Here is a 27,773-nt window from a genome sequence, read left to right on the forward strand (position 1 = left end):
TTGAGATATTAGTGCATTACCACACAATCCAATTCAATATTCCCTCAACTTTACACAGTGTAATGACTTTTAGGACATAGTTTGTTGAGGAAACAGGTTTGTTAATCATACTGTTCAGGGCGTTGAGTAAAGCTTAATGCAAATATATGTTCACAATTCAAATGTTCATGTCGTTTACGATACCAGTTCAGTCAAGTGAAAGTATAAATCATCACATAAACCACGATGAATGCAAAATGTGTTTACTTTTTCTTGCAAAAATTCACCAGATGATTAATTATAAAAGAAACAGCTATTGCAAAAGTTCAGAAAAACCTAAGTATGTCTGTAACATAATGGAGAACAAACCTGAGTTAACATTTATGGGATGTTTAGATATCCTTATATTTTAGCATATTGTTAACATACATTTCTGGTGTCTCGTTTCTTTTTTTGTTGTCTGACATTTGACCTCATCCCAGAATAGTGACACTATCCCAAGATAAATGGGTTGTTGTTCTTGATGCATCATGACAGACACAGTTTCTCTGGAAAGCTTCATTTACATGCACATGAACAACAGTGGTGTGACAGTATAACAACAGCACAGCTTTATGTTTTTATTGAGCTAAAAAATATAACATTTTTCAGGTCATTGGGCACAAAAGGTGAGTTCACATCATGTTTCAGTAAAGAGTCCAAACAATTAGCTAGGTGAAGAGGCTTCCACTACAGAAATGCTTAAGCACTCTAAAACCATGCATGGCTATATGTTGAGATGATGTAATATGTGTAATTACCATGATAATTACCTGCAAGGAAACACAACATTGTGCTTTATTTAAACAACAACTTATTTCTATCATCTTATTATATATATTATAATTATCATTGAATTCCTCCAACATCTCAGTATAACTGGTATACAATCCTGACTCCATTTAAGATACACAGATAGATTTTAAGAAGTGCCCAAAATGAAAATGTTCAAGTAATGTGAAACAATATTTCCTTACAGTGATTCTACATTAGGCTATTCTATTTCTATTCTATTCTCGCTATATAAAGGCCAAAAGCAACCGGCTAAATGTACATGTGCATCATGCCCTATTATAGTACACCATTTGATGAAAACTATAAATACAGAGGTTAATATTGGTTACAGTATATATATTTACTACTAATGTACACACAAAAAACTATTGCCAAGCCTACTTTAATAAGGTTTTCTGGTCCTGACTGATGTGTTTGAATCTGATTCCTTAACATAATGATCCTTCAGCTAATTGAATGCCAAAACATACTTTTGTGCTGCCTAATACACGCCTCTGACCTGGGAGTATTTTCTTCTTATGTTACCGTGCAGTTATGTTATAGCTGCCATGTCCAAATAAAGCCATTTTAGGATTGACACCAATTCAAAGCTAGCGTCTTCTACACTTTAAACTATTGGGAAAGAAGTTTGTTGCTACTTTAAAGTATGATAAATCCAGTTATTTGTGTACATTTTTCTTAAAATAAATCACCCTGAATGTTAATCCCCTCAAACAAAAAATAGCTTGACGGATTTCTATAATCTGTACACAATCTCAGATTGCAGTAACTACTTGGGAATTACTACTTCATTACATAAATAAGGCTAAAATTACCATTAAGCACCAATATAATTCTTTGCTGAAAAAAATCCCCCAGGCTAAACCGGTTTAACGTTCGCATTGTGTTCCTGCAGCTAATTACTGTTGCGCTTGCATTAAGTCTTAAAGACACATTTAAAAGAAAGTGATCCAAATATAAGCAACAAAGGTATAGATATCCTGACTCTCACTGGTCGAGCTCAATGCTGCAGCCTTCATTTCCCATAATGCAACCTAAAAGTGTTCTCAGAGAGTACTCAAGTGACGTCACTTAAGTGATTTTCTCTGACTCGACACATTTTCTGCAGAGCCTGTGAAAACATCCAACTGTACAACTGTTTCCACAGGATGTGTAGTAATCTTCATAGCTAATAGGGGAGGTGCTCCTTTAATGTAGTCAAACAGAAGCTTGATTTCAAGATGTGGGAAGCAGCAGTGTCTGTAAAACCTCAGTGTATTCAGTCATTTGTCCGTCCAAAGAGAATGACTTCTACTTTGGTTTAGAGGTCCAGTAGCTGCTTGTCAGCTGTCAGTCAGACTGGGCAGTAAACTCTTCAAAATACAGTTTGGGCATTTAAATAAAAATTCCCAAGAATCAGCGGGATCAATAAATGTTCTGCTGTGAAAAAGTCTTTAAGTTATGAAGAAAGCGTAGTCCTGCTACTCTCCTTTAAATCCCGGTGCCTCTGTCAGAGCCCAGCATGAAGAACATGTTGTTCCAGCTTTGAGGAGAACAAGACATTCCGCACCAAAAATTCCCTGGCACGATCCCCCTCAACACACACAGACACACATGAGAACTCTATGTACTCCCATAAATCAGTTCTTTGCGGTGCTGAATAAGCATACACATACAACTCACACACACTGAAGCCATGCGCTCTGAAAAGATAAGTTAGAGTATATCAGAAGAGAGAAGGAAGTAGGAGCTTGTTTTGTGCTTGAAATTCTGGGAGTGACGGCTGCTTTCAGTACTTTGTTCATTCACTAACTCACACACACACGTATCCACATACACACAGCTGTCCGTAAGTCATGGAGTAACCTATACGGAGGAACCTCTCAGCTTTCCTGATGCCATGCTTTAAGGGGAACCTCTTAGAAGATATCAGGGCATATGCTCCAGTCCTGTCTGTCTTTGGCCTCCCAGTAGCCTCCCCTGTAGATGTAGGTGCTTTCCCCCGAATGTTCCGCCTTCTTCTCGAACCACAGCGGCTGGTAACCCTCGATGTCTTGCCCTAATGACACAGAAAACATATTTTTAAGGCAAAGCTTTAATATTGACTAATTTTCAGATCACCACAATGTCTTTTCTTGTGTATTTTGCTCTGCTTCAGTTGACTGTGCTCAGAGGAAAGCTGAATACAAATGAATGGACCTTACTTTTCAGAAAGAGCAACATTATATGCACAACCCTTTTATTATCCATCATTTATTGAGCATATTGAGATATAAAAAATCTCTCCTTCCACAGAGTCCTGGTCCAGATGGCAGCACCCGCAGTTTCACATCAAACCATTAAAACACATCGTACATTCATATAAGTAAAAGGAAAGAAGTAAAAGAAGAGCGGCATACAGGCCCTGCCAGCGATATCCACATCTCATTCCACCTGAGTTAATGTTTATGTTAGACAGCAACATGTCCCTTCAGGGCAGAATGCAAAAAGGTATTTCAGAAAGGCGTTTCTTCTAATGCGACGAGACTTTGCAGTTTTAACAATCTCTGCGCACACCCTGTAGATAGCCATTGAATCTGTAATGTGACTTTGTCTATTATTACCTATTCTGCAGTTTAGAAGCAGTTCACTTTGACCTGTCAATGGAAAACAAGTACAGTTCAAGGTTATAGTAAAATTATGTTTGAAGATTAGTAACATCTATTCTTCTAAAATACAAATTAAGTTTCGGCCTTTGCCCACAGCCAAAAACACGTTTAAAAAGTGGTTTAACCCACATCTGTGTCTCAGTAGTTTGAATGTCATGTCAGAGGTAAAAGAAAGAATATTATCATGAAGATCAACTCCAGACCTGATAACAAAACAATTATGGTTTTGTGTCTGACAGAAAAAAAAGTAAAATGTAACGGTTAAAACATCTTTAAAGGTGACCTATCATGCAAAATGCACTTTTGTACGTCTTTTCTACATGAACATGTGTCCCCGGTGTTCCAGGGAACTCACCAAGTGTCAGAAAACACAACCCTCTCTCTTTTCCTCCATACCCAAATCTCTTAAAAAGGGACTGCAACGGATCTGATACAGACTGATCCAGATTTAAACACTTCTCTGACGTCACAGAAGTGGCGCTACGGCTATTGGGCCAACTCCACCAATCAGGAGGAGACAGCCACGGACATTGCCGTTCGAAAGCGCTGGAGACGCTGTAGTGCCAGGCCTGTAGATGGTGCTGTTCTCACAGAATCAGCCCATGCAAAGACAGTGTTAAATTGAGCAAAATGAGGAATGGCTAAAACGCATGATCTGTTTGGTATTTTGAAAAATAAAAAAGTATAAATATGCCTTATATAGGTATGGTCCTACACTATATTATTCAAATATAGCATGATAGGTCCACTTTAAAAACTTTTTATCTTAATTTATCTTAATGGTTATATCACTTTTATTTATTTTGTTAATATATCTTATATGATCTTTTATTGCAGATTTTCACTCATTATTTATATATTTGAGTTTGATTTGATTCTATTCATTATTAAATGGAACAGCTGATATGAAATGAACACTAGCGTCGAACTGCGTATAGATAACATGGTCGAACTCAAACATCTGTGTGAAGTCACAGCAAGTTGTTGTCTTGTTTCCTGTTTCTCACCTTCCTCCAGAGCCTGGTTGGCTTGCGCCTCGCTCTTCTTCCTCTCCAGCCTCTGACACTCCTCCAGACGCTGCTTCTGGATGTTTGCTTCGTCCCACACCCCCGCCTCCATCAGCCGCTGGTCCGGCCTCAGACGACTATCGGTGGGCGCTATTCCATCTTCCTGCTCATTGAGGGTCAGAGCCAAGGAGGAGAAATAGTGCATGTTCTCCGCATTATCTCTGGAACGGGAAAGAGAGAATTAAGAGAAGTCAAAGGGGAGTCTGTTTCAATTAAATAAAGAAAGCTAAACTTACGGGAGAGGGTATTTTTTCCACAGCAGTTTGGGCTGAAGAGTCTGATAAACGGTCTTCTGTTTGCCTTCAGAGCCTCCACATCCTTGGCTGCTGTCAACTATTTTGGCGCTCTCCATCTTGTCGTCCCAGGTTCCTGACAGGATGTAATTGGCTGTGCCTTCTCTGTCCTCCACCACTCCTGTCACCTGCAGGCACCACAGAAGAAGACACACAGGAAGAGATCAGTTACATGTGTGCTCCGACAGACTGCTATACTGCTGACATATTCACAGCTGGGTACTACTTCACTTATGCTGAGGTAGGATTTCTCCCAGTTAATATTTCCAATTCCGACCTATAAGCCTTCCAGCTGCAGCATGCCTCGGGTAAACAGGAACCATTTGCTGACAGTGACAAGCTGGTGTTTCTTTGGGAAGTGTAAACACAGTTGAACTCTCAGCAGTGCAGCCTTATGACCATTTTCAACACATTCTTGACTAATGCTGACATTGAAGCACTTTTTTTTACATGAATATACATCCAGAACAGGGTGTAGTAGTCTATATGATAATCTATACAATGTGATCATTTATTTAAAAATGTGCTGCTATTGCGATATATTGACCACTGCTACTTCGTGAAGTCAGGGTAGATAGATTTTGACAAAGTTTACAAACAGGATAACAAACATTTCAGTGCCGTTTCATTCTACTTTTTCTGTTCTAGCTGCTGTCAGTCTGAAATGAACTCTGACAGAATAGAAAGGTACTTACTTTTCGTGGGACATCTCTGGAGAAGTAGCTGTAGGGGGAGAATTTGAGACGGCAGGTGTCCTTGGTGGTGTTGTTTACAACGTCAATGTCCCCAGACTGCCAACGCCAACAGACAGGGAAACAGGAAGAAAAACAGACGTGTATATCTGTTTATTTATCTGTCTACGTTTGCTAATTTGTTCTTTTCTTGGGAATTAACTGTTTTTAGAAGGTTGCTTTACGTTACATTACGTTAATACTTTCACTCTTGGTTTAAAGATAAGCGCAAACTCACACATGAAATGTTATTCTTAATCTGATAATTCAAGTAGAGAGGGGCAAACCTGATCTATCCAAAGTTTCCCAACAATAATGTTGTGAACCGTTGAGGTCACTTTGCTCCACACGTAGTGATTTCCGCTTGAGTGGAAATGCAGGTGAATGTTACCTATAGTGAAGAGAAGGGAGAAACACAAACTTAATAAAACAGTTGAATAACAAGTAATAGCATTATTGTTATTGTAAAAAATACGTTTTATTAAATTATCTAGTATTATTATTTATTTTATTTTCATTTAAATTGTTTTCACCTTGATTTATTATTATTATTATTATTATTATTATTATTTTTGTATCATTAGTTTATTTTTCTTCTTTAAGAGTGTTCATGAGTTTTTGAAAATGAAAATGATGCAACAAATACAAAATTGTGAATTGTTGTGTATATGAATGTGTTTTTATGGGATTGTAGTTGCCATCATGAACTGAGTGAAGGTCCTTGTCTCTTACCTAATGGCATGACAGAGATATATTTCCCGCGGAACTTGCTATCAATAGTGATATGCTGCCAGAGGGTCCACCCCCGCTGTGAGGTCACATGGTGGGCAGCAGCTGGTGGGTGATGACTGACCTGAGGAGGAAGGGTATCAGCTGGAGGCAATGTGTGTAAATCAGGGGTGTCAAACTCAATTTCATCGCGGGCCACATTAGCATTATGGTTGCACTCAAAGGGCCGGTTGTAACTATATAAATATACATATATAAATATATAATATATATAAAATAATGTATTATATTACATTATTGCCTCTGAATTGGATTATTATCGGATAGGGTAATAACTTCGTAATTAACTACGTCTGAAAGCAGAAGTCCAGGGCAAATAATTGCAAGTCTCCTCAGTGCGCATGTCACAAAATGAGACGCATTTGCGGGACATGTAGTTTATGGGCTATGTGCTTTTGTAAAGTGGCATGGAACCGTATAATAAACGTATTATAATCTTTGCAAGCTCTTGCGGGCCACATAAAATGAAGTTGCGGGCCGGATTTGGCCCCCGGGCCTTGAGTTTGACACCCCTGGTGTAAATGATACCTGTAGGGTCATGTGTCTGTGATGGTCTTACCTGCTCAGAGATGGAGCGATACCCATACTCCTCCAGCCGGTCCAGCTCGTAGGTCTCCCCCAGCAGAGGGTTGAAGGGCTTGGCTGTGCGATGGACTGTGGTGGAGTACGAGGACACGGAGAAGGCCGCCACCAGGCACATCTGCTCCAGAGACGAGTCGCAGCGGGCCGCTCGGTCCAGGAGCTCGCTGTACTCCAGATCCTCCGTCAGGCGCTGCAGCATCGACAGCGGCTCGTTGAAGTTGACCTGAAATCACAGGAAAGTTTTCTCCTAAGTCAATCAAGCTTAAACGTTATATAACAGCTAATGTGTACTGTAGGTTTTTCATTTACAGGCATGGGTATCTTTGACAGGTCTTTGCCAATGCAGTTCTTCATGATGCTCCACAGGTTAAGGGAGTAATTTGGTTTGTCAGGAATACGACTGCGTCTTGTTCTTCGTAGCTGGATGTGGTTTGTTCCTGAGGTGTCCTGAAAAGAAACCACATTCTTTTGATTTGAGTGTCAGAGTTTTAAGAGTCGGTATCGCAAGAAGAGAGCAATGCTCAGAACTTACATTCTCATTGTGAGTCCAGTCATTGGACATTCTTCCACTCATCATACTCTGATTACTCCCTGAGCGCCTGAGAGGAAGCAACACCGTTATAATACAGTTTAAAGTGATGCCTGATGGATAACACAATTCCGATACTATTATTAGCTATTAGAGGCCATTTCTCACTTGTGCTGTATGCTGCCAGTAGTCACAGTTATGAATGCACGGGAGTCCTCCATGGCATCGAAGAACTCTGCGTCGTCATTCTCATCACTCGCGTCCCCCTCCTGAGGCCGCTCTACACCTACAGTGATCATTTATTTCATCATTCTAAAAATCATGCATGTTTTGTGCTGCTTTACAAGGTACAGTATGGCCAAATAACATTTACATGATACTGTGTTTTCAAACTAACAGTCACAAAGGGCGTCACCTTACCTTAACACAAACAATTATTAAAGTTAAAATAAATGGCAACATGAAACACAAAACATGACACAGATCAAGCTAGATGGAACTAAAACATATGACAGGGATGGATATCTATTAAAAGGCTTGCCCATAAAGATGTTTTTTAATAAGCCTCTTTTATTTAACATTCCAAATAATTAGCCCATCTAATAGAAAGTCATAATACACAGTAACTTAAAAAAAGCCTTGACTATATTCCAGACCATTTTAAGTTCTGTAAAATGCTTCATGTTGCCATAAAAACAAACATTTGAGAATATCTCCTAATATACAATTCAGCTTGATGTACAGTAGATGCAAAAGATTACAGCTATCCTTTGCAAACTTTGTAAAATATTGTTAGGCTAAATAAATGATACATTATTAGAATATGCACCAAACAAAAAACCTTTGCTGACAAAGGGGAACATTTATCAGAAAAATCCCATATTGGAAGATATTTAATACAATATTCACTTCACACTCTTATACCTATGACCTTCTTTAATTCATACATAGCACAATGTAAACAAAACATATCTGTCAGTAAATAGGTAGTTTGGGAGGGCTTCTTTGTAGTCAGGTGTCAGTCTGTCTGAGCCACATTTCTGTTATACACATGCATCTCTACCACTGGCCAGAAGAGGGCCATATTCTCACTCAGTGAGACTCAACAGAAGTGTGCATACCAAACGAAAGAGAGTGGATGAGAGGGAGGAGTCTCACCTGTGTATGAGGCGGGGTTCTCCTTCCAGGCTCTCTCCAGGCTGTTGTGCTGTTTGGCTAACTGTTCGATGGTCTCCTCCAGGTGGTGACGCTGCTCTCTCTCATACTGCAGGGTCTTCTGCCATCTCCGGCTCTGAGATTCAGCTACGTCCAGGAAGTCACGACAAGCCTGAGGTGTGAACACAACGCACATGAAAACATGCAGGCCGAGTCTTTAGACTGCTCATTGAAAAGAGACATCTGACAAGTGTCCTGTTTACACTCACATTGATCATAGCATTGGAGGTGATGCGGAAAAGCGTGGCTCGCTCGTTAACGGCTTTCACTTTGTCCGAGCTCTCAGAGGATCCACGTAGTTCTTCGAGCTCGCTGAGTGAGCGCTGGAGGGCGGCGCCGTGCTTTCCTATCAGCTCATTACAGGTGCTCAGGTCGTCTAGCTTGCTGGCCAGAGTCTTGAGCACCCCTTGGGTTAGGGCTCGATACTCCTGAGGTACAGGGCCTTCATCTCCCGAGTCATCTTCACACACACACACACACAGACAAATAAGGTCATTGCAAGAACGACATCATTTACAGGTTATTATGAGAAAGTGTTTGAGGATGGAGGTAGGTAATTAAACTTCACACCCCGTTCCACCAAAACCCCTTCCTCTACAAGATCAGGAAGCTGTGAATGAAATCCGTTGCCCTGGAAACGTAGGCCTGTGCAATCAGGAGGCTTAGCTATTTTTAGAGTAAAAGGGAGAAAAAGGATGACGCACTACCCCGTTTCCTCCTCTCTATCTCTCTCTTCCTCTTGTCGTCATGAGCTCCATCAGTCTCATGGATTTGAGACTGGACTGATTTTCTAGCATCATAAAGGAACATCTAAAATCCTTTACTAATTGAACCCTACAGGTATGCCTTTATATTGGCTCTCTTTTGGCTTACAATCTTTTTTCAAATCTACTACGCCCTTTTTCTATTGAAGCTAATTCCCTATAGCGAGCAATTAAAAACAGTTTTGGTAGCATCTTGAAATGAAATAAGGACATCTTCTTGTAATTCCTCCTGACATATTTGGTACAAAGCCTTAGGGTTTAAAAGTACTTTTAAATAAACAGCAACTTTGTTTAGTGCTTGTTCACACAATATATTTGTCATAATGGACCAATGCCAAAATGTGTGTTGGTTTAAGAGGGTCATAGTGAAAAAGAGGTTTAAAGATGAGGCTTTATTCTCAACACCTAAAAAGGTTTTCTTTTAGTAGAGATGAACAGCGGCTTGTTTATCGATCTCTAGACTGATATGCCGACACAAATAACCCATCTATTAAATGCAAATGACTGCCTCCTATGCAGAAATAAACATTTTCTGGGTCCAAACATGTCTTCTCTGCTTAAAGAAACAGATTGTGTGTGCAGTCTAAAAGAAAAACTATGACTGACCATGTTAACTGAATCTAGGCCAGTGTGAGTAAAGCACAGGAAGACAAAGGAACACTATGAGAGGGGGAAAGGAATACAAATAATCGGGGCAAACTGGAAAGACTAACTCTCAGAAGGAGAAGATTGAAAATGAAAGGCTACAAGAAATCCTGCGCGCATCTGTTAATGGTTTCATGACCTACATACAGCCGAGAGAAAAGGGTCTCACTTGTGTTTGAGGTGTCAACACATTTGAATAAGATCTACCAGCTGTTCATATAGAAAGTGTTCTTTTTATAGCCATACAACACATCAGTGGGAGTAATAACATACATGAAGGTGGGAGGCTTGCTGGTGTGTATAAATGTTTTTTTTTTTGTTTTGTTTTTTAAATGCAGGACACCAGAGGGTCTGAGACATATCGGTGACTCATCGTTGAATCACGATAGCACACCCACAGGTGATAGAGAGAGCACTGGTATGGACACAGTGTGGGACGTGAGAATCACATTTAAAGATCATGGGGATGCACTGGAAGCTTCTGAAATATAGATGAAGTCTGAGAGCTCTCTGTGGCACAACATGAGCTCCACTGTTCTTCCTTGTGAACACTCAAACTATCACTATGGATGTATTGATCTACATGTTAAGTCACAGGATAGGCATGTGGTGCCTCTATGATAGCTGTTACAAGATACTGTGTAGGTGATGGATAACTTCCGCAAAGGTCCACTCAATTACTTTGTTTCTAATCCACTTCCCGCCACTTCATCTGCCCGGATATTACTGCAACTGAGCCAATAACCCAAGGCTCATGATATAATAACCTGTAATCACATCCCACACAGCAGAACACATGAGGACTTGTGCGCGTGTGTTTGATGAATACACATTTGTTATTCTGTTTATAATAGTGTGTAGCAGACAGCGTAATGGCAATCAAACAACAATAAACGCCTCTTTAGGAAATTGAAGGGAAAGCGTTGAGGTGAAATAAATGAGGTCCCAAATGGAATATCCAAATAAATGCAGGATTCAAAACAAATAAAAAAACCGGGTGCAATAATTGAGTGAGAATGAATGAGCTAGTTAAAATCCAATTTACCAACGAATAATAACGACATATAACACACTGTTAAAAATAAGTTCTCACAGCTGTTCACCAGAGAGTCCGCTATGTAAATACGTAACGTGACCGCCGGTGTTGTTACCCTGAGGTGGTGACCTAGCAACAGCAATATTACATACCGGCAAAGCACTCACCCAAAGTGGCAACAACAGACAGTAGTACAAGAAATAGACAGTAGATAAGTAGGATAATAAAAAATATATGATGAAAATGAATGAAAACAATACAAAATAAAACCTGAAACATGGGGAAAATTCAGAAACAAAGTAGAAGAAAACCCCTTCTAAAATCTGGTTTAGTATTTTGGCTGTAATAACTCCCAGTGTGGCAAAGTCCTTTGTTCTACAATGGTAGATGCAGAGATAGAGCATCAAGACCTTGACACGTGACATCATGGACTCCATATGTTAATGGTCCAGAATCCAGATGAACAGAAAACATTGATTTACTGCAGGTCGAACCTTTTACTCAGCAGTTCATGCTGCCTAAAGGTGCACACATGTGAGTTAATGACAATTCAAGGTGTTGCATTTACAGTCATAATCCCGAGAATGAGGATACAAATAAATACCGCTCTGTTGTTCTGCAATGAAATAAAGTTCCACAGCCATTTTGTTAACTTGAAATCAAATTCTGTCCAATAAGAAAATCCAATTGCCATATTTACACACACTCCATAAACAGATCCCAATCGGCAACATTCACAAACCCACACATGCATGCAGGCACGCGAGCACACCCCTTCTATTTTTTATTTCAGTTCTGCTCTCTGTAAAAATAATTAAAGGTTACTTACAAGGTGACACTCATAGATGAGGCTACACTCGTGTCTCTCTATTGTCCACAGAGTGTATGGTGGAAAATATTTTCAATGAAAATCCTCACACCCTCTCCCTTTTTGTACCCCTCCTGCTACCAGAGCGGGAGGAGTCTGAAGGAAGGTCATCTCATTCAGCTCTCACTGTCGTCATACTGAAGGAGACAGGGAGGGAGAGAGGAGACGGAGTGGGAGGGAGGCCAAGCTGCTGCATGTGTGTTTGTGCACATTTGTACAGAAGAGGGAGAAATAGAGGGGGAGAAAAATCCACGGTGCATCTTTGCAGGTGTTTTAATAGACAAATAAGGATGGACAGCAAAATGTCTCCCATACCCATAGAATACAACATATAGTGTGAAAGGGGTAAGGAATAGGTTATTTTAAATTAAATGATTAAACGCAGATTTTGCATCAATATTGTACCATATATCCATCCCATCCTATGGTACAACACTGCCCTCTTGTGGTTTGTTGTTGGCATTACATTAAATGCTGCAAACTGATAAAATGTGCATTTTGGTATGAGCCTGCATTCAAGATACAGCTCAAATGAGTTTGACCTACCTTGGACTCTCTCAGGTAAACCATGTTGTTTTTCAGAACTAACTGCAGGTCTGCTGCAACTTTTAGACATTTAAAATCAAGCCGCTGACTTTCCTGTTTGCCTTTTATTCAGTCATGTAGTTATTCAATTATACGCAGCGATTTGAATTTTTATTCTTGTATTTTAAAACCTGTCTTATTCTGTTTTAGCTTGTTTTTCTTGGCTTTTTAATGACTTTTTTCATCTGAAGCTAAAGTCCAAAAATGTCTTTTGCACATTTAATTGTGTCAGTGCTTAAATGTTATATGCTTTTTGTTAAAGCCCTTTGAATTGAGCTTAAAAGCAACAACACATTCAGTTAATCCAAAAATGAAAAAAGAGGTTTGTTTGCCTACATGAAAGGACTGCCAATTTTAAGAAGTCACATTATTTCTCAGCACCAGAACAGTATTATGTGTGAACATGAATCATCACACATTTTGAAAGAGGGAAGTTACCATTTACATTTAAACAGGTCACACACACACCATACCAAATATCCATCTTACCTGAGTGATGCATCAGCAGAGAGGAGCTAGCCTTGGCCTGCTGCAGGGCGGTGACCCAGCGCTGACACTCCCCCTCAGAGGTCGCCTTCATGTGGTAGCTTCGCCCCCTGCTAGTTAACACCAAGTGGCAGGTGTCCCCCACCTCGATGTGTGTTGTTGCCAAAGGAATGGTGCCCCGGCAGGTGTGTCCCATTTCAGCCTGAGTCCTGAAGGGAAAGAGAACAATAGAAGGAAATGTGAGCAAATTATGCAGCTCCTTTTTCAATTGAAGTTGACTGTTGAAATAACACACCCAAATCAATACAGAATTTTATTTATACACTGGACACATTTTGTTTTGGTCTACCTTCTTATATGAATATATGCCGATTCAGAAGTTTTACTATAGAATTGTTTCACCCCATAATATTTGTTTCAATTAGAGGGTAGACTCAAATCCAATAATCAGAATTGTTTCTTATATTTCCAGCGTAGTGCTTCAATGCTGCATAAACACAACAGGAATCTATGAAAAAGAAAATAGAATATCCAATAAAGAAACTGCTGAAATGAAAATACAGTGTAGTAAGAACACCGTATGTAACTAAGGATAGCTGATAACTGGTTAAATATTGACAACTCCTGAATCTTCAATATCCATCTTATGAATATGACTCAGGTGATTTTTGGAGCTAAACTGGCATCAGTCAGGGCACAGCTATTTGGCTACATAATCAACATAACCTTAAACGTTAAAAAGTTGTATTTGCCAACCTGCTGTTTAACAATTACAAAATGTTGACATTTATCGAATAAATACAGGCTATTTAAAGCGACAGGCAGTGGTGTAAAGTAACTAAGGTACATTTACTCAAGTACTGCACTTAAGTATAACTTTGAGGTACTACTCCAAGTAAGTAAGTTCTTAATACAAATATTGTACTTTTACTCCACTACATTAATATAATACCTGTCACTTTGAAGATTTAGATTAACGACGTGAAATATAATCAACAAAGACTTTATTTATACCTGCCTAAATTCACAAACTCCAGCAATAACACCTTTAGGCTTTACCAGTTATGGTAAACATATGAATGTATCAGTAATTATAATCAACACGTAATATCATTCTGAAATGGGCCAATCTGCATAATGAGTAGGGCAGGCCTACTTTTGGTCATTTTAAGTATAATTTGATGCTAATGCGTTGGTACTTTTACTTGATTAACATTTTGAATGCAGGACTTTTACATGTAACAGAGTATTCCTACACTATAGTACTTTTACTTAAGTACAATATCTGAGTACTCCCATCTGTTGGGACAGGTGTACACCAACGAACGGTCGCTGCAGTAACCGTTAGTTACCGTTACCTGTAGTAGGACAGCAGGCCGTTGCTAAGGACGAACCACCGCCGCTGGTAACCCTTCAGGTAGTTGGTCCATTTAAAGAGCCAGCCTTTGTAGGTCCCGCTGTCCAGACAGGTCAGGTGCAGCCCCGGGAGAGTCGGGGACGGCAGACTCTTCACCAGCTCGTTCATTTGCTCCACTTCTTCGGCAGCGGGATGGACGGAGAGTCGGTGGAGTCAACAGCTGTACCGTTAGCTAGCTGCACTGCACCTCAGCTAAAGCTACTGTTAGCTTGCAGCTGTTGGCTCTTTACCCTGAGATAGTTTAAAAATAACTACGTAGATGTGCTAAACGTGTCAGCTAGATACACAACAAGCACATTATTACATAAAATACATGAACTGCACTACGGTTATTAATAAAGCCTGTGGATGAGAGTGAGAGAGAAGGGGAGATCATGATGACGTCCCTATCATCACAGGACTCACTGTAGCATATGGGTGCAGGTCGGTTTGTGCGCGTGTGTGTGTATGTGTGTCTTTATATATCACACATGACATTCACTGCAGTTTCCCACATCATTGCAGGATTCTGAAAAAAGTGCTGAATCGAATACAAAGCTTTTCTTTTAATTTGAACAATGAGGTCATGACCAAAAATAATCATAAGAAAAGAAAATACATTAATACAAATATTTGATAAATCTTGTCTTTAAATTTGAGAAAAAACGTTCTGATATAAAAGAAATGTGATTTTATTAAGAATGTCCATATTAAAACAGTTAAAGAAATGTATTTCAGAATGTTCTAAAATGATGTTCTCAGATTTAACACATCATTTGTTATATAAGTCAAGTTTTACTGAGGTAAAAGCCACCAGAGGGCATCTCCATAGAGGGCTAATAGATATCACATTAAAAATACATGAAATACTAGTTTTGAAATGTTAAGACCGTTGGATGCCTAGAGATCGAGATATTATCTTGGAGGTTTTAAGATTGATCTAACAACTTGCTCACAAAAAGTAACATCTTTTTTCATTTAATGTCTGACCTTCCTTTTCAAAATGTCTCTGAGAAATGAGATATAAGTGAAAACACACAACTACCAATGGTTTAATTTCATACCGAAAAATAGACTGAGGCTTAGTTTGATGCCTTATCAAAATTAGACTCTGTGACAAACTTTGCACACTTGCTCATTCACCCAATTGAGATTCTGACAAACCAGCCTGTAAGTGAAGAGGATGGATTAATGATTGCTTAAGTCGTAGGTTGTAACTGGCCACCAAAATCAATGAATAAGGGAGCAAAAGACACATGAATGCTTTACTTGCTTGCATTTCTTGAAACCTTTATTCAACACATCAAAATGGTAAAATATTGGACTCTTGTACAGACAATAATTTAAATAAATACCAAGATTAATTATCATTAACAAACGCAACAAGCAGTATCGTCAGAGAGGCCTAAAGCTTCTAGACTTCTTCAGGAGTCTTTTTCTATCGATTACAGGGGAAGTTATACGCTTAAATAAATGTATTAAGAAGTAAATAAGCAAACAGCTAGCAGTTGAATATTATTTCCATTTGGCATCATCACAGTCGTCAGTGAAACGTTGAATTGTACAATCATTTATGCAAAGTGCTTTGTGACAATATGCCTCACAATGTGTGTTTTTTCTTTAGATTTCAATACCTACAGGTTTTCTCTCCTCATGTAGAAAGCAGTTTTAAAAGACCTCAAAACATCCTCTTATCATCAGAAATAAACCTCTATGGCACTACACGAGGATGCTTGATGTGGTCTTGTAACTTTACATTGCACTGTTTAACTGTTTTTAAATACCATGTTGTAAATAATACAAAAGCAGTTTACACAGCACAATGCAAATTAAAGTTGAAAACTCACCCAACTGGTGTAGCAAGTAGTGTAGAGCTCATCTACAAAATTAAATAATTATCAGAAGAATATTTTCCAACCTCTGTATGCTCAGGGGTTTGCTGGGTACATTAGTAAGGCAGTCAGCACAGCCGATAACATTTAAAAAATCGTCATGGTGAAAAACGTTGCTACAAGAGTGAGTTTCAGTCCGTTGTGTTGAAGGTTTATTGTCGTCATCACAGTGTAAATTGTTTCCAGTATCCTTCCCAATTCTGAAGTCTGCCTCCAATCATATGCAAAACGTCAGTCCATTTGTTTCTAAAGCAGGCCATCTTGTTCAAAAACGGAGGGCAGGAGGGAGAAGTCGAAGGGCAAAAACTTTACACCGGTCCCATGGTAGAACTTATTCTGAAACTCCACCCTGAAATCAAATGGCCAAGTGAGCAATGAGGGAACTTTTAATAAACGATAAGGGAGGTAATTGCAAACTGTGAGAGCTAAGTCACACCACCAAAACAAATATTGAAAAGAGAATAAAATCAATCACGTCTTAATACTGTTACTTTGTTTTAAAGATATCTTTTTCAAGCTCTCATTAAATGTCTTTTTGGTCAAGTTGAACAAGTCATCATCAAATCAAGTATCATTAATAATACCATGATATTAATAATATAGCTAATGTGTACGATGAATAGATGTTGTGTTGTTTGGAAAATCAATTGTTTGATTTATGATTTAAAGATACAATACACAAAATCCTTTGTTTACAGACAGTTTTTTAGCCTCATTTGCTAGTACCGGTACATTAAAATTATTTTGAGATGCTTCTTCAAGACAACAAGTCTTTTCCACTATTTTCTGTGCACATTTTTTTTTATAGACTAAGAAAACAATTGGCTAATTACAAGAGCTAAAATCCAAACCACTGTCTCATATCACAGTATTCATTTGGAATTCCTTAACTGAAGAATGATTGTGAATATTCAGATCAGTCGGTACAGGAAGACTCACCAGTGCAATCTCAGAGCGTGGAGGAAAGCTGATAAACCCTCCATCACCAGCAGGATGGACACGGTGAGGACAGCGAAGAGGCCGAACACGGGAACTAAAAACACCACCCCCACCCTCGTGGTCATCCTCAGGCCCAGACGCATCACCATGCCCCACAACACCTCTGACAGCTCTGAAAACAAAACAGAATACGTCCATGGGGATGCACTAAGACACAGAAAATGAATTCATATCTGAGGGAAATAAAGTAGTAGTTATTGTGACTGCACTCACGAGCATGGGCCAAGCTGAGCGCCCACAGACGCAGGTATGATGCAGTGTTGGAGATGCAGCCCAGGCAGAACTCTATGGTGTGAATGGACTGGTACAGGAGCACATCTCCAAAGTCAAACTGCAAAACAGTTCAAATAATACATATTACAGCCCTGATGATGTTATACTGAGGGGAATGATGTCTGCGGTTCTCCTGTTTAATACATTACATATTTATTTTGAGAGAACATCTTTTAGTTCTGAGAAATACAAGTCCTCTCATGCTTTGGGAAACATAAGCAACATTTTTCATAAATGTCTGATATTTCATAGACCAAAGAGCAACATGATAAATAATCAACATTTAATTTATTAATGGACGATTTTCAGATTCATAAGCTGTCGCCCCTAAAACACACAAGACAACTACACACTTTTTCAAAAGGCTGAAACTAAATACAGCTCAAAAGACAATTTCAGGCACAATGCTAAATCTAGCCATGCATACACAGGATGAGCGACAGAGGCAGCCAGACAGTGTACAATGTCAGGTCATTTAAAAAGTGACATATTACAGCTTTCCAGATGAAAAGTAGCTGGGAGCATGACCATTGTCATGATGAATGGCAACTGAAAGAAATCTGAATATCAGCTTTTTCTTTTTAAGGGCTGTCAATCCACAAACAAATTAAAATTAAATTAAACTAGGATATACTAGCTATTACAAAAAAGGGAAGTGCTGGCTATAATCAAACAAGAGCTGCAAATCACACTGTATAACTAAAGGCATATTGCACTTGTTTTATAGCTTCTTTCAAAATGTGTGGTGCATCTTGTTTCTATGATATTGAAAGCTCTATATATTTGACTTCAATGTGAATGGAAAAGCCTTACTAGGTATAAGATTAGAACATGTGCAATAGCTTTAAACTTTGTGCAGCACATCAGTTTCATTATCTTATTTGCATGAAATAAAATACATTTAAATGCAACATTTAAAAAGGCATTGGTACTTGTGGATCTCTGACCTCTTTGGGAAGAGCTTCTCTGCCCGGCGCTTCATCAAGTCCCTCCTCTTCATCATCATCTTCATAGGATGCTGCTGCTGAGGTGTCGTCCTCACTTACACGCCTCACCCTCTCATAACCCTGAGGTGAGACAACACCATTATAGTTGAATGAACGATTACTCATGTAGAGTATAAATATTTATTTTAAATGTTTTGGATCAGACATACTCTGCGTCTGCGCAGGCCTTTGCCTCCTCGGTACAGCCAATACAAGTAGAGCGGTTTTCCTAACAGCATCACGGGAACTGACAGCATAGCTATGACAATTAAGAAGATTTGCAGCCCAGTCTGTGGAATAAAAGAAAATGCATTAGCACAGGATCAAATACAGCCAGAGCTAAGAGTGTTTGAGGTTGTTACCTGTCCTGGGTAGAGAGGAGCGAGGTCCTTCCCCTGCATGACGAACATGTTAATGAAGTGGATGAGGATGCTGGGAGCCTGGCTGGAGTCTCGAGCCCCGAACGCCAACCACTTGTAGACAATCATGAACACCAGGTAGCCAAAGAGACAGAGCAGGAAGAGCAGCTCAGGAAGAAACAGCAGGTAGATGTTAAACTTCTGCCGGAAGTGCCTGAGGGGAGAGAACAGAGTATGGGAATAGAGGAAATGATAAGAGTGGTTTAAATGCTCTTCAAAACGACATATTGTTTTTGTAGGCGATAGTAGAGAAAGATTCAGGATTTAAAGGCTTTACTGTCATCTGCCCAACAGCTATTTTCAGTCCCAAGCTCCTCCAACAATTCAACATACATGTGCATAAGATAACAAGAAAAATAGTGCAAGAAAAAAAATGGAAAAAATGGTGCAAGTAACGAATATAAAAGTAAATTCAGAAGAAGGTAAACTATAAACGTGTAAAATAGATTAAGATTAAATAAAGGGTGTACAATGAGATTCTGTACAGTGGAACAAAATATTGCTACTTAAAAATAAAGAAAGAAATATGTGAGCTGTAAACATATGCGTGAAATAAACATGAAGTTCGGTGGTTTGTTATTGTTTCATATTCCAGTTTTATTTGTGACATTTATGAGAAGCTGCTGGTACACCTATGATAGAAAAGCTACGGGCGCTGGATTTTTGAATTGATGGATTGCATTGCTGTACGGATACATAAATAAAATGGATGTACGGTTCCCGTCAGGGACTGGAGCCACTCACAGGTGATTGAAGATGCTCAGCACCACGCCAAAGCTCATGTGGATAACACCAATAACCACGGACATCTTCATCTTGTAGGAGTTGAGGAAGGACAGCCGGTTCACTGCCAGGTTCCATATCTGATAGGAAATTAAAAAGCATCTCAGTGAAAATGACTTGGAGATATGAGTCAATTATGTTCTGACGGTAATGCCTGAGTGCATTTACTCACAGGATCGATGCCAAATGGGTACGGTCCAGTGAAAACGCCAGTGACGTTGGGGTCTAATGTGAGCAGAGAATTTGTTTGGAGGGTTTTATTTCTGCAATGTAAAAAGAAGAAATGCATCAAATACAAAACCCATGAAACACCACGCGCTGTATACTGACAGCTTTGGTTAGAGACCATAAACTGAGCTGGAAAACACATTAACTGTCAATATTGCACAAAACAAAAGACATCCGCAATATAAATTCATTACATATGTTGCACCTTTCTTTCATAGTTTCATACATTTGGGGAAATACATTCATGACAATCACAACTATGGTTTTGATGCTACAAAGGAGAGTAAGGAGAATTGTAAACAACAAAAACAACAAATATATTATTTATAGTGTTTAAATACAAGGTGTAATACATTTGATAGATTTGAAAAGAACCATGAAAATAAGGTGATTAAGAAATATACAACCGGGGTGAACAATAAATGATTTGATGTGTGATTTTATTTGGTTTCTTTATTTCTTTTCAAATGTATCCTTTTAATGAGAATTGAGGATAATAGAAATTGTAAAAATGTAGGAACCATTTAGTCTGTATACATTTGATTTGTCACTATTTCAAAGTAATGTGTTTAGTATTTTTTAAGTGAGTATTTGAGTGGAAAATGTTGAAAAATATCAAAATATCAAAATGTGTCAATTTAGTGTCAGTTGAACTAAATTAAACTGACAGATGAAATGGTGTGTATTTAATGCTAACTCACGTCCACTGCTGATTTGTGAACATGGCCTTGACGCTCCAGGCTGAGCCGAATATATTCAGAGACTTGGAGAAACAGTCGTTGTAAATCAGCCCGGTGTAGATGGAGAAGATCCCCATCATCAGGATGATGTAACGTCCGCTGAAGAACGTCTCCCATATCTGAGATCGACAGACACGCAGCTGTCAGATGAAACTCACTTACAATCACTGCACTATGGATGAGACTCATTCCTACCTCATTGCTGGATCGCTTCTTCTTCTGCTGTTTTTCTGTCAGCACCATCCACAGGGCGAAGAGACTCATTACTATGCCGTGCCCGAGGTCGCCAAACATCACGGCGAACAGGAAGGGGAATGTGATGATGGTGTAGGGAGCTGCCAGTGAGAGAAACGCCCTTCATTATGTTTGTTCACTCTCCAAAGCAAACAATAAGACACTTTAAAGTTGGTTCTTAATGAGCAAAGAGTGGGTTCTTACCTGGGCTTACCTCGCGATAATCCCCCACCCCGTACGCCTCCACGATGCTCTGAAAGCCAGACGTGAATTTGTTGGTTCTCAGAAGCGTGGGCGGGGTGTCGGAACTCGGGATGCGGTTCACAAAGGACGGAACAGTGGCATCACCTTTCCGCTGTGAAGAAACAAAGACAAAAATGTAAAGGAGAATTCTGGAATCGGAGTTATATATTCACAGAACAAGACACGTTGATGATGTTTGGAGCTCCCAGTGTTGTGTTAAATATTTACAGGTTTGAGTGATTCTCAGACCTGTAGGTTTACCACTAAAGCATTCTTGGTGGGAAATGTAATCTTAACATAAATAAAAAATAAACATTGAAACATAAATGCAGCCTGGAGCAGTAGGACTTACTGGCACTTACTGCACCGCAAACACAGGAAATGCTACCCGACAACAGACAGGAAATTAAACAACCAACAATAATACTAGAAAACAATGAAAACATTAGAAACAGTCGTTCAGAAACTGAAGTTATTCTGCTGACAGTGTTAATATGAAAAGCATTTTTAAAAGACTCATTGTGATACACCTGAATAAATAGGTCAACATTTATTTTTAAACCAGCTCAAAAGATAAAATAAATCAATCTTTGACTCTATACCATTAGCTAAATACTCAGTGTAAACTGTATTTTGGCTTACACAAAGATTCTTAAGTAATGATAACTTCTTAATATGAATATCAATACTTGGTGTTTATTGAGGCTGTTTTATTAAATGTTAGTAAGTATGTACATTATTATTATTTTAAAACACAGCTTTTTTTCTCCACTTTTGTTAAAAAGTATTGTATTGTTCGAGAGGCTTTTGGGCATTTTTTAAACGTGTCATTTTAAAGTTTATTGAGCATGATGGCAGTTTTCTGTTCCGATAAACAAAAACCCATCCCTAATAATTATTTCCCCTCACCGCTCCTTCTTCCAGCGCCCCCCGCAGGTTGGCCAGGTCGCTGACGGGACACCACACCTCGGCGATCAGACACTTGTTGGTGACGTCGAAGCTGCAGAGGTTCAGGATGTGGTAGATGGCCTTCATCTTCTTCACCTGCACCACCCAGCCGAAGGCCGACTCAGAGGCCTTCTGCAGAACCTGCCTCAGGTACTCCTCAGTGCGGTGCAGCACCTGGGGGAAGACAACAGTTACTACAAACTCACTGAGAGTGTGTGGACGTGTTTCATGTTTCCGTCTTCCTTCATTGATCCTACGTTGTTCAGGTCTTGGATGCGTGTCCGTAAACTGTCCAGCACATCCGCTCGCTCCTCATCGTTCTCAGGGTGCGGGTAAAGGTGGCAGTGGTAACTAGAGAGGACAGAGACAGGACATGTACGCTGATTAATGAAGGAGAATACAAAGATACACTGAAAGATGTAATCATGTGATGATGGTATTCTTACCAATCGCAGATCTTTTGTACTTTCTGTCCGATCTGGTCTCCCCAGAAAGAGATGAGAAACACAACACTTTTGCTGATCTCTCCCTGAAACAACAAAGATCAAGGCAAGTTTTTATCACAGCTTTAAAAAAAATACTTTTGCACCTAATACTGTACAGCACTTTTTATTTGAGTTTGTAGACAAGTAGGATTTAAAAAGTCATCATTGTGTCATAGTGTCCTTTTTTTGACATGCCTAAATCCCAGTCATGAAGTTCTAATTTAAGAACCCAAAAACGTTAAATGACCTCTGTTTCTAAATACATCTAAATATTCATAAGCTTAGAAGAGCGATGTGTCTTCTACTGTAATTCACAAACAATCTTTGGCTAAATTCAAGCCAGCTGCAGAGAGCACACTAACCAGGGAATAGCAGACACATTTTGAGTTGAGCTGTTACATTTACCTGTGATGTTTGTCCAGGTGAGTCGTGACAATCAGCTAGAAATATCTGTCAATATCTTTATGTTTGCCATGGCTCTTGGCTTAAAGACTTTGCTTAATGTGTTTGCTTCATTAGGCCTAAATGGAACCGGCTCCAACATATCCCTGGTTTAAATGTGGTTGAATCAGATTTACAGAAGCAATATAAGCCAACACACCAATAATACATCACATTTGAAATCCGATGTTTATAACCTCTGATTGGTGCACAACAATGGTTAAAATGTTAACAGGGTAACTTGTAATCTGTAACCTATTGCATTTCAAAAGCAACCTTCCTAACCCTGGAAATACAAAATCACCTCCAACTGAGCTTTGCCAAGCCATAATCAAATAGGAAACGCAAGAAGAAACACAGAAAAGCGAAATAAAGGGAAGCTAGACATTGTGTTCATGTTAGACCCTGTTGCTCATAATAAGGAGCCGATAGAGATAACAGCTTTTCATGGGCCTTAAAACAAAAAAAACAGCAACCCCCGTTTGTGTTGACCTGGCAGAATGAATGATACAACATCTCCCATGCACCATGCAGTAACTCACAGTGTCGAGGTCAGTGAGGTTCTCGTCCACCTCTGCGTAGCTGAGGATGGTGTAGCCCTTACACACTCTCCACAGCATGCGCTCGAAGGCCTCCACCTTCACCCGCTGGATGAGACCGGAGACAAACCTTCAGCCAGGAGAGATCAGCAGAGGTTAGAGGTTCATTTCTTTATGATAGCACACATTAAGATGTTGTGTTGTGTGGATGTTAGTGACAAGAATTGCCGCGCCGCTCACCCCAGCTTGGCTCCGAGTCTCTGCATGCCGGTGCACCCTGACACCGAGTCCGTCTCCATGGTGGGGAACTCTTCATACTGAGGACCAAGAGCCTCGTGCTAATTATAAAAGGAAACATGTAAAAGTATTGACATTCAAAAATCCACTACTTGTCAAAGTCTGCTTTGAAAACCATATTTAATTAAAATAATGTAAGCATTATCTGCAAACATATTTATTGAGAATTCAAAAGTAAAAGTCCTTTTCTATTAAAATGTCCCCTGACAGTGTCTTAGTATAATAACAATGTTGTAAGTATTGATAGGAGTGCTGTATCATTGTGCTTTTTGCATGTGACTGCTGTAGATGTTTATGGTCATATTACATCTTTTATATATTGTATATTCTGCTCTTTTTTCTTCTTTGGGATAATGCATTTTCCAGGTTATCCAGTCCATAAAGAAATACTTTATGCTGCAGTTTATTAAAAAAATTCAATTTCAAAATCAGATAATATGGAGTTATATGGAGTTAACTGGACAGGAAGAGGCTGAGAAATGACTGTTAGACTTATGTTGTGGGATAAAAACCAAATGATTTCCTATTAGATGTAGGGACAAGTCATTATAGATTAGTACAAATGTGAATGTACAGTACTTGAGTAAATGCACTTAGTTATATTTCACCACTATCCTATACTTTGTGGTGTTTACAGATTCTCACATTGACACCATCGTTGCTCTTTGCCGTGTCTCTTTTTATCAGTCTGGATGAGTCATTTTTTAGCGACTGCACTGTGACCGTGTCTTTAATCTGAGCCTCTGTCACCACGGGAAACGAAACACGTACGTGACAAGAGAACAAGCTGGCGAGGTTAAGGGAAGCGTTTCACCTGAGATGTAAACAGAGTGGGAGGAGGACAAAGCAGAACATTAGGAAGCACACTCACTCTGGAGCGGCTGTGGATGAAGGTGCGTGTGATCTTCAGCATGTGTGTGTACTCGGTGAGCTCCAGGAGGTTCCTCTGCAGCTTCTCTTTGTTCCGAGCCACCTCGCTCAGCTCCATCTCCAGCCTCTGAAGCTGCTCCTGCACACCAACACACATCCAACACCACCTTCAGTTTGCATTTAGTTAACTTACGAAGAGGAACAACTGGGAAAATAAAGCAGCAACGCCACAAGTCCACACATTTAAAACATTAAACTGTAAAAGATACATTGACCGATAGCAGGTAGACAAAAAAAAGCCTGCAAATTAAACTAATTACATGAACTATCACAGGCTAAATACCAATATTCAATAAACATTTAATCATTTGGTCTATGAAATGTCTGAAAAAAGTAAAACATGTGTAATTATGTTTCTCAAAGTCCAAAGCAATGTCTTTAATTGTCTTGTTGTGTCAGTCTAAAACCCAAAACATTTGGTTTAATAGGATATTCAAATGAGAAAAGCAGGAAATGTCAATATTTGAAAGGCTGAAAACAGCATTGAGTAATTACCATTATATGATATTTTTACACTATTTTGTCAACCCTCCATAAAGGGAAACTAAGCATGATACCATTAGACATGGTGGACCTTGATGCTTTTTGTAACCATGTCGATACTGAACATATGGAAAAGATAAGATGGAACTTTATTTATTAAAGGTTTGTAGACCTGAAGGTGGAAGGACATGCTCAAAAGCAATCAAAAAAACTTGTATAATATTACAGTATATTGTTCATATAAATGAACAGCCAGGATCTCTATGTTGTATATAAATAGTTTATCCAGAAGTGATCAGAACCAGGACACTAGTGTTATGTGTAAACAGGCAAAGATCAACACTATAAAAGTGTAAAAAATGGTTAATTTTGCAGTAAAATGTGGCTGTTGAAGTGAATCTTACCATGATCTCGAGCACCTGTCTGGGCGGAGGAGCGAGCGGGCTCTCATCCTCCTCTGGAACAGCGATGTGAGTCTTCTGAATCTCCCTCAGAAGGTAACCTGTCCAGGAAAAAACGCTGACCGTTTGTTTCGAGGTAATTATTCCAGGAGTGTCGGAGCTAAATCCCAGAGGGACCGCTTTAATAAATCAGCCGTGAGTTGCTTACATAACCCTGATGATATATCATTGAGGTGTACACTAAAGACTACACCCACATGAACCACCCCAGGTGCTCTCTCTCTTACCCAGAATCCTCTCCATCTCCTCACATCTCTTGATTTCGCTGACGAAGCGCCGCTGGAACGAGCTGACACTCGGGTTGAGCTGAAACCAGAGGAGAAGCACAGGTTACTGCATCATTCTGTGCAGGTGCTAAAACCATCACAGCTGTCCCTAATATTTTTAAATGATTTATTGTTGTTAATACATATTTGTTATATCTTTGTAATGGTAGACTTTATTCTTTTCAATTTTAATGATTTCTTAATGTTTTTTGTATGCACCATAACAAGGGAAAAGTCCTTCAACATATGCTGTACTTCACAAAAAACCCATGATTTAAATATTGTTAATTTAAGTAAAGCACAATGTGGAATAATTTGACCTAAAACCTTGACAAAATAAATACATTTTACATTAAAAGTCAGTCATAATGCAGACAGACAGATAGATAGATAGATATATAATAGCAGGAGGTTCCCCCATACACCATCCCTCATATGTATCCATGTTTACCAAGAGAAAGACAGAAGTAAGGTATTAGTTTATTCTACATTAAACATAGGATAACGCATATGAATAAGCATAAAGACTACTTCTATACGACTGTTTTTGCATCCTCTCTATACTTACATCTCGAAACTCGACCAGCCCCAGCTCCCCCAGCTCACTGATGCAGTCATATTCTGAGCCGGACTGCAGGAACAGTTGCGCCAGACACATCTCCTCACTCCGAAACACCATCTTTATCTGCCTCAGATCTGCTGCGCCGTTTAGTAATCTGTCTGTAGCCCAATGAAGCTGCACACCGAGCCTTTCACCACCCGCCAACACAGGACATCACAACACGTAACGAGTCGGCGAGTGCATTTAATCAATTAACACCCCTCGAGGATTAATTATCGTCAAATAAAAAAGTCCCATTCCAGATGAGGCTTTGTTTCTCATTCCGAGTCTGTAGACAGTGTTATCGTCGCCTGGTGTCTATTTAATAAATAATATGAAAACAAAGACAGAAACCTCCCTGATGCACAGGCTCGCGGAGAAAGGCGTCATCCCGCGAGCGTTTTACCTCCGACACCTGTCATTGTTCGGGCGCTAAAACACGGAGACGACGCAACGCTGGCTGCACAGAAACGAGCAACAGGCAGACAAAAAGATAAATGTTTAACCCGCCATGATAACAAACGCGGCTGAAGCCAGCATCACGCGTTAATAATAGAAGCCACAGTCAGAAATAGGCTCCGGCCTTTATTCCCACTACGTCGCCCGGCAATTTGACACAGATTGCGTCGCCGGGTTGCCAGGTAGGGTCGCATCCTCTGAAATAATCGTTGTTTCTTAAATTGTATGATTAAAAGAGGCGAAACAGGTTCCATGTAGAAGAAGAATATAATTTCTGCTTGCAAATGTTATTTTACTTACGTTTGCCTTGTGTTGACATTAAAACTGCAGGTAGGCTATTTAACACCCTGCTGTATCAACAGCGTTTATTTGCTTTACTAAAATATATATTTGCTTAGGAAAATGCAGCTCAAGAATACATTTAAAACCTGCACGAAAGGCTTTTGGGACGAGGAGACTGTAGTCAACAAATGATGAACAATAAAATGTAATTGTAATTATCCTAACTTTTGTATCATTGAAATGTTCAATGTCTCAAAAGTTTTATTGGAACTTAATAGCTAGCACTTTTGCCATTATATCTTCCATTTTCAATAGTTATAAATAAAGGTCTATTTTCATATTTCTTTTAAACAATTTA

General features: G+C 39.3%; 2 protein-coding genes across 2 annotated transcripts; both read right to left on the minus strand.

Moving 5' to 3' along the window:
- Nucleotides 1-586: 586 nt before the first annotated feature.
- osbp2a (oxysterol binding protein 2a) lies at nt 587-14,852 on the minus strand. The gene is made up of 14 exons (XM_010768234.1): nt 14,389-14,852; nt 13,034-13,239; nt 8,856-9,106; nt 8,590-8,758; nt 7,600-7,717; nt 7,435-7,501; nt 7,212-7,349; nt 6,880-7,125; nt 6,264-6,384; nt 5,819-5,922; nt 5,496-5,591; nt 4,744-4,928; nt 4,448-4,668; nt 587-2,851 (listed from the first exon to the last, which is right to left on the minus strand). The coding sequence occupies exons 1-14, from the start codon at nt 14,553-14,555 to the stop codon at nt 2,712-2,714; spliced, it is 2,229 nt and encodes a 742-aa protein (XP_010766536.1). The 5' UTR covers nt 14,556-14,852; the 3' UTR covers nt 587-2,711.
- Nucleotides 14,853-15,695: 843 nt separating this feature from the next.
- Nucleotides 15,696-27,313, minus strand: atp6v0a2a (ATPase H+ transporting V0 subunit a2a). Its single transcript, XM_010768235.1, has 20 exons — nt 26,642-27,313; nt 26,035-26,113; nt 25,751-25,848; nt 24,805-24,942; nt 23,877-23,974; nt 23,640-23,766; nt 22,618-22,700; nt 22,429-22,522; nt 22,133-22,345; nt 21,185-21,335; nt 20,942-21,081; nt 20,708-20,865; nt 19,951-20,041; nt 19,740-19,858; nt 18,939-19,149; nt 18,747-18,866; nt 18,538-18,657; nt 17,531-17,648; nt 17,258-17,429; nt 15,696-16,667 (listed from the first exon to the last, which is right to left on the minus strand). Exons 1-20 carry the CDS (start codon nt 26,750-26,752, stop codon nt 16,565-16,567), a joined length of 2,544 nt encoding a protein of 847 aa, XP_010766537.1. The 5' UTR covers nt 26,753-27,313; the 3' UTR covers nt 15,696-16,564.
- Between the last annotated feature and the right edge of the window lie 460 nt (nt 27,314-27,773).

The sequence above is a fragment of the Notothenia coriiceps genome, unplaced genomic scaffold, assembly GCF_000735185.1.
Source record: "Notothenia coriiceps isolate Sejong01 unplaced genomic scaffold, NC01 NC01_scaffold00005438, whole genome shotgun sequence".
In the NCBI taxonomy this organism is placed as follows: domain Eukaryota; kingdom Metazoa; phylum Chordata; class Actinopteri; order Perciformes; family Nototheniidae; genus Notothenia; species Notothenia coriiceps.